The sequence below is a fragment of the Triticum urartu genome, chromosome 3, assembly GCF_003073215.2.
Source record: "Triticum urartu cultivar G1812 chromosome 3, Tu2.1, whole genome shotgun sequence".
NCBI classification, from domain to species: Eukaryota; Viridiplantae; Streptophyta; class Magnoliopsida; order Poales; family Poaceae; genus Triticum; species Triticum urartu.
In genome coordinates, this window is record NC_053024.1 from 293,322,832 (window position 1) to 293,329,666 (window position 6,835).

General features: G+C 41.6%; 1 protein-coding gene across 1 annotated transcript; it reads left to right on the plus strand.

The window, feature by feature from the left end:
- The first annotated feature begins 1,050 nt into the window (after positions 1 to 1,050).
- LOC125543857 (egalitarian protein homolog) lies at positions 1,051 to 6,363 on the plus strand. The gene is made up of 10 exons (XM_048707349.1): positions 1,051 to 1,225; positions 1,915 to 2,075; positions 2,461 to 2,592; positions 2,695 to 2,745; positions 3,033 to 3,129; positions 4,421 to 4,467; positions 4,631 to 4,847; positions 5,132 to 5,261; positions 5,359 to 5,401; positions 6,170 to 6,363. The coding sequence occupies exons 1-10, from the start codon at positions 1,180 to 1,182 to the stop codon at positions 6,242 to 6,244; spliced, it is 999 nt and encodes a 332-aa protein (XP_048563306.1). The 5' UTR covers positions 1,051 to 1,179; the 3' UTR covers positions 6,245 to 6,363.
- Positions 6,364 to 6,835: the final 472 nt, after the last annotated feature.

Genomic DNA, 6,835 nt, shown 5'->3' on the forward strand with positions numbered 1-6,835 from the left:
ACTTTTTTCAAATTCGATGAACTTTTTTTTAAAACGATGAACCTTTTTTCAAATCTGATGAACTTTTTTCATTTTTGATGAATTTTTTTTCGAATTCCATGAACTTTTTTTAAAAATTGACGAACTTTTTTTCAAAACCGATGAAGCTTTTCTCAAAATGATGATTTTTTTTAAATTTTGTGAACTTCAAAAAAATGCTGAACTCGTTTTCAAAATCAATGAACTTTTCAAATAATTTTCAAATTTATGTTAATGTTTCACTAAAAACGGTTAAGTAGAACGTTTTCCTAGTTAAAGAACAACAAAACATGGTTTGTCTGTTGGTTGTCGCGTTAGTGGAGAATAATACCTGTGGTCTTGAGTTCGATACACAGCTTTCGTATTTTTTCTTCATGTTTACTTTTTTCGCGTCATGGTCGAAACTCACCTGGGCCGGCCCAGTAGCGCGACGTTTCGAGCGCCAGAACGCGAAACCGGCGCTGAAGGCGCCGGTTAGGAGCTCCCCAACCAGGCAGCTAGCGAAACACGCCCCCGCTTTTGGGCCAGGACCAAGACTGTAGTTTTTTGTTTTTTGAGCGAACACCAAGACTATAGTTGTGTGGGCGCTGGAACCCCAGTTGGCGCCAAATGCGCTGACTAGTAGCTCCCTGGGAAGCATGCCTAACCCTAAAAAAATAGCATGCCTGGGCGCTGAAACCGCCGCTGAAGGCGCCGGTTAGGAGCTCCCCAGCCAGGCAGCCAGCGAAACGCGCCCCCGCTTTTGGGCCAGGACCAAGACTGTAGTTTTTTGTTTTTTGAGCGACCACTAAGACTGTAGTTGTGCGGGCGCTGGAACCCCCAATTGGCACCAAAGGTGCTGACTAGGAGCTCCCTGGGAAGCATGCCTAACCCTAAAAAAAATAGCATGCCTGGGTGGGCCGTGCCGTGCCTGGCCCGTATAACACAGGCCGGGCCAGCCCATTTGGCAAGATTTGGCTGAGGGCTTCAGGCCCAGAAAAAGAGTCCAACCTGCACAGTACTGAAACAGTCGGACGGAGCAACGGGCAGTTACCAGTAGTACTAGTATAGTCTTGACGCCGCCGGGCCAGACGATTCCCCGTCCCCTTTCTTCATTCCCTCTTCCGTTGCCGGTGCGTCCGCGTCCTGTCTCTCCCGGTCAGCGATCGGGAGGGGCGAGGGATGGCCTCCCATCCCCCCAACTCCGCCGACGGCGAGGACCCCGCAGGTTCTCTCTCTCTCTCTCTCTCTCTCTCTCTCTCTCTCTCTCTCTCTCGGAGCGTAGCGCTGCTTCCGCTCGGTGCGTGCGCGTGCGCGTCGCCCGAACTTAGGGTTTCTTGGAGTTCACGTTTAATCGCTACGCTTTGCTATATCTCTGCTTTACCCCGCCCTTTTAGTTCGTGTTTTCGCGTCATGATTTAGTCCTAGCTAGGGTTTTAGGGCAGGTAATGTTGGGACTTGTAGCTGCTACTCGTGCAGCTTCCGTTTCCTGTAGGTTGATTTGCAGGCCTGGATTTTGCCTCTATTGATCAATGGTTTCAATAAAGAGTTGGGCAATAGTAGCATGTGGAAGGATTCATGGTCGGTGGTTTTTTCTTTTCTGTTTGATTCTGCTTTGGTTCGTGCGCTAGTCGTCCTTTAGAGTTCAATACCTGTATTGATCTATCAGGCTAGACCTTGCTTTTATTCCAACAATATTCTTGTATATGAGATACTGAACTAAGGCGATTGTGCTGAACACAGTGGTTTTAAAATGTTTCTTTTCCTGATTGGTGAGGAAACTAGGCTGCATCTAGCTAAACCAATACTATGTTACCTTGGTTAGAAATTCAGAACTTATTGTGTTTGCTTGTGTGCAAGCACCTATGAACTGGAACTATTTTGTTTCTACTTGTAATTCGATGTGTTCTTTTGCAGGGAATAACGCGGAATTGCCATCCCTGCCCTTTCATGTTGTCACTAAACCTAGTCAACTCCCAGTCGAGTTTCTTGAGCCCTCTGCTGCCAAGAAATTGGTGATTGGATTTGACTGTGAAGGTGTTGACCTTTGCCGCCATGGTGCTCTCTGTATCATGCAGGTGAGCTGAACTGAATCCCACGTGGCATGGAATATTTTTATACTCCTGCAATCTTTTGTTTCATCATGGATGAATTGTGGCTATCATAAACAGTCATGAGACAACCTTGTCCTACATCGGACAATTATTATGCCCTCACTTGACCCCACATTACAATGGTCTTACTTGAAATGCTGCTTCATTACCTTATAGTGCCATGATCTACCCACGCAAGTCCTTTTGATGAACCTAGACTTAGTGTACCTAACCCCTCTTATTTTATTGGAACTGGTTGCACATGCATCTATTTCTGCTGATATAGATAAAAAACATTGGCCTGATCGGTCACCATTGTTGTAATGATGTTAAGGCTGACTGTTTTTTGTTGGTTCGTTTGATTTTTCAGATTGCATTTCCTGATGCTGTTTACTTGGTCGATGCTATTGAGGGTGGAAAAGAACTAGTTGAAGCTTGCAAACCAGCACTTGAGTCCAATCATGTCACCAAAGTTATCCATGACTGTAAAAGGGACAGTGAGGTGCCTAACTGTGAGATGTGATATTCTTTTGGTGTATTGAAATAAGCGTTGCAAAAATTGTGTATCTGACTAGTGGTAAACTTACAATTTATTCTGCTGCAGGCATTGTATTTCCAGTTTGGCATTAAATTACATAATGTGATGGATACACAGGTAATCACCGTACATATGTACTATGATATAGTGGCATAACTTTGTAAGCAAAACACTCATAATTTCCTTCTAATATATGAATGAATCCGTGTCTGCTGCTTTCTCAGTTAATTCTTTCAAATTTAACCATTATCATGAGCTTTGGACCAGTAACCCTGTACAGGGTTGAAAGCATTACATGATCCTCTACCTTCCCAGAGATATACTATATGTTAATTATTATAGCAGCTACATGTAAGATAATTTTATTTGTAAAGGGAGCTTCCGATCATCACTTTCATTTGCAGATAGCCTATTCCCTGATTGAAGAGCAGGAAGGTAAAAAGAGAGCATATGATGTTTACATATCCTTCGTGAGCCTTCTTGCCGATCCTCGTTATTGTGGTACTTTCTACACTTCACTGAATTGAATTGTTGAGTTTTACATGATTGGGAGAGAACCTATGTGTACATGGTTTTAGCCTTGCTTTGTTTTCTCATAACATATGACACTTGTTCATGTTTTATTGTCCTTTTTCTTCTAATTGGGCATAACTTATATAGGTTCTGCTAATCCTCTTATTGGTAATTCGCTTGTGCTGTCTTCCAAGTGCTTTAATTTAATCTACACATGTTAACATCAAACATTTAGCATATCTTCTAATGTATTGCCACGCTATATTTATCTTGGTGGAGTCCAATTCATATCGTAAATCTTGTCCTTAAGAAAGATGGGGTCGCTTTTTAATACAATTTAACAGACCTTGCGCTGCAGCTAGTGCTTTAACCTTGACGTATATGTTATGCAATCCAAGTTCTTTTTTGTGTTCATTTTACTGTAAGCTCAACATGTTATGGTTGTTAGGTAGTCTATAATCTTTATTGCTGGGTGGACATCATGTCTCATCATATGTCGCAGTCTAACAATATGATGAAGTTGCATATGTTCATTTGCCTGTGATTAAAACTAATGCTTTGACACAATTTTTTGTCTAATGCATGCCTTCTTCAATTGGCCACTTCTGTGTTGTACAAAATGGTTTGTACACATGTTGAGAACCTGGAATAACTCGAGTAGATTGTGCTTGTGATCCCATGATTATCTGCCTTGAGTACCGTGGTTAAGAATGTATGTTATTATTAGTAGGACTAGTGCTTGAGGTGCTGTAAATTGGGTGTAAAATTGTTTTTTATACCCTTGTTTCAATTTAGTAGTGGTGTTGCATCTTGGTTGAGCTCTTCATAATCCACACTTGATGCTTACAGACACCTGGCTATCTTATTGTCTTAAACTCTGAGGTGTTTGGGTTCGTGGATCATCTGACTTGCCTTAACTAGTTAACTTAAGGTGTTCATCTGACTTGACTGTAACTTAAGGTGTTTGGGTTCTCAGTAGGCTGCATTTTCCTCCAAATTGCCGGGAACCTGGAACCCAGCTCACATAATGGGTTTGCGTACATTGCTTGGTATACAAGATTCGTGGTGCTCTGTATCAAATCCAGTAAATATGGAAGTAATGTATTGTGGTTTCGTTACTCTTGCTAACAGTGTGTTGCTTCTGTAAAACATCATGCCAAATAGTTTTTATGCTCTAAACACCATGCCGATGTTTACTAAATCTATGAAAGATTGAACCTCAATTTCTTTTGCATTTGATTGATTGTGTGGTGTGATACTGTTGTACTTCTTTATGTAGGAATGCCATATCCTGAAAAGGAAGAAGTCCGTACCCTTCTAAGGCAGGTTAGCATTGTGAAGAAAATTATAGAACTCCTATTTAGAATATTATTTTCTCCAGGCCTGAAGTCTTGTGGACTTCCTAGATAATGGCCTGGCACACGATTTTCCATTGTGCCGCTATATTTTCTTGAAACTAACAATTTATTGTAATTTGATGGATTTTTAGGACCCAAATTTCTGGAAAAATAGGCCCTTGTCTGAAATGATGATTCGAGCAGCGACAGATGATGTGCGCTTCCTTCTCAATATACATGAGAAAATGATGGAGAAGTTAAGCAAAGTATCTTCATGGCGTCTGGCAGTACGAAGTGAGCTATACTGTAGGTGCTTTTGCATAAATGACAACCAGCAGGCAGATTGGCCGCCTCTTCCAACTGTCCCTGGTCAGTGTGTTTACTCCCTTCCCGTTCAAATCAAGAAATGTTACTGTATGGACAAATCAGTTTTACTTTTGGTTCTTCAGATATAAATCATAAATTTGTAACCTAAAGATTGGGGTTTGCTTTATGGTTCAGCACTGTAGCCTTGTAGGTGCAGATCGTCATATACTAATTACTAATATGGAATGACAATGGATGTATTTGCTTTGCATTCCTTGATTCATGTTATTTATGAAGTTTTGATATATTCAACTTATAGAACAAAATTGATTAAACATTGTTGACAGATGACATTGAAGCTGAAGCTCGTGTTCCTGAAGTGGATATCCTTTCGCTCTTAGATGTGCCTCCTGGAAAAATGGGTCGTGTTATTGGCAGAAAAGGATCATCAATAATGGCTGTGAAAGAATCTTGCAAGTAATCATCTTAAGCTTGATTCTTCAGATATCGCATGATATTTATGCTGCAAAATTTAATTTGGTCTTCCCTGGTTTGCTTTCACTCCTATTTGCAGTGTTGAAATCCATATCGGTGGTGCAAAGGGACCTCCAGATAGGGTAGGTTTGCCATAGCTGACATATTTATTACTGTGCAGTTGTGGTCCACTGAATTTATCCAGTCCATGTTTGAATTGGTTAACAGCAATAGCTATAGTTTTGTAGCAACATGGCTTGTAGTACCAAAACTGCTCTACTGTGTCGATGCATCTTCCTGCCTTGATTAGATTGATTGATAGCCACTACTGCAGTTTGTAGTCATGGGGTTTGTTGACTTAGCAACAAGGTTTATTTACTGGGAAATTATTGTTCTCAAGCATTAAGCTTGGCACATCATGTTGCTAATCCATTTCTAGCTGTTTGTAATATCAGAAGACATTTGGGCTTCACACACATGCATGGTCCTCCACAAATTTAGTTGTAAACAATTTATAGTTATCGTGCAAAATATGGCTGTTCTGGTTTGCCCTTATTGTTTCATCATTTATATTCTCCACGGCCTAGAACAATCTAGTCGTACTTATCTTGAGCTGATCACGGACAGATATATCTAGCTTCTTGCTGAGGTGATTGCAGTAGGGTGCTAGGGCTTGATGTGTATGCATACAACTTATCTGTCGTGTTATCATACTATATATATGCAAGTCATTTCCAGTAGTATGGATATGCAATCCAACATCTGGTGAGAAAGTGGTTTTAAGTACCCGCAGAAACATAAAATAGTCTTCGATTCTCCTCTGTCAATAAGGCTAAAGTTTTAAGTCAAAACATGATATCCTTGATTTTCTCAGCTTTAATAATCCTCTCGTTCATGCCTGCTTAATGTAGGTGTTCATCATTGGACCAGTGAAGGAAGTCAGAAAGGCGGAGGCCATCCTGAGGGGCCGAATGCTGGAATTCTAGAGAAACGACTTTTGTGATATAGACTTGAACTGCCCTATCTTTTGAACATAAGGGATACAGAAATGCATGTGGATCGCTGATCCGTGACAAGAATAAAAATAAGAGTTGGATTGGAGGCAGCTTCCAGTATCTTTAGCTTAATTATCTGACAAGGCTTTCTCTGGCTGGTGCATCAGAATGTGGACCTGTTACGAGTAGATTTCGCTCTCTTATGGCTTAGGTTTAACCTGTGCATTAGACATTGCGATTGCGCTAAACTGGCGCTGCCCACTCATGGTTAGCTGGTCCGGTAGACGACGAACCAAAGGAATGGTTGGTGGGTGCCCTACCACTAACGTTAGGCCTGCAAATCCGGCTAAAGCTCATTCAAGCGCCCGCGAGTTATCAGTCAGTCGGATGCAAGCCTAAATTCAGACTTGGACAACAAATCCGATGGACCTGCCCTTCTCACACAGGAGTCAGGACCACCTCTTTGTTAGCACTGCGCCCATCGTGTGCTACTCGCCTCTTATCACTGTTGCGTCCTCAGTGCATCTACACCCGGATCTAATGCCAACTCCAACCCACGGCTCCAAATGGACGTTCGTTTCG

Excerpts from the sequence above, each read along its gene's own strand:
- LOC125543857 (XM_048707349.1), top strand. The coding sequence starts at position 1,180 with ATGGCCTCCCATCCCCCCAACTCCGCCGACGGCGAGGACCCCGCAG. Across the intron at positions 4,468-4,630 it reads TCCGTACCCTTCTAAGGCAG|GACCCAAATTTCTGGAAAAA; the intron begins GTTAGCATTGTG and ends ATGGATTTTTAG. Across the intron at positions 5,262-5,358 it reads GCTGTGAAAGAATCTTGCAA|TGTTGAAATCCATATCGGTG; the intron begins GTAATCATCTTA and ends TCCTATTTGCAG.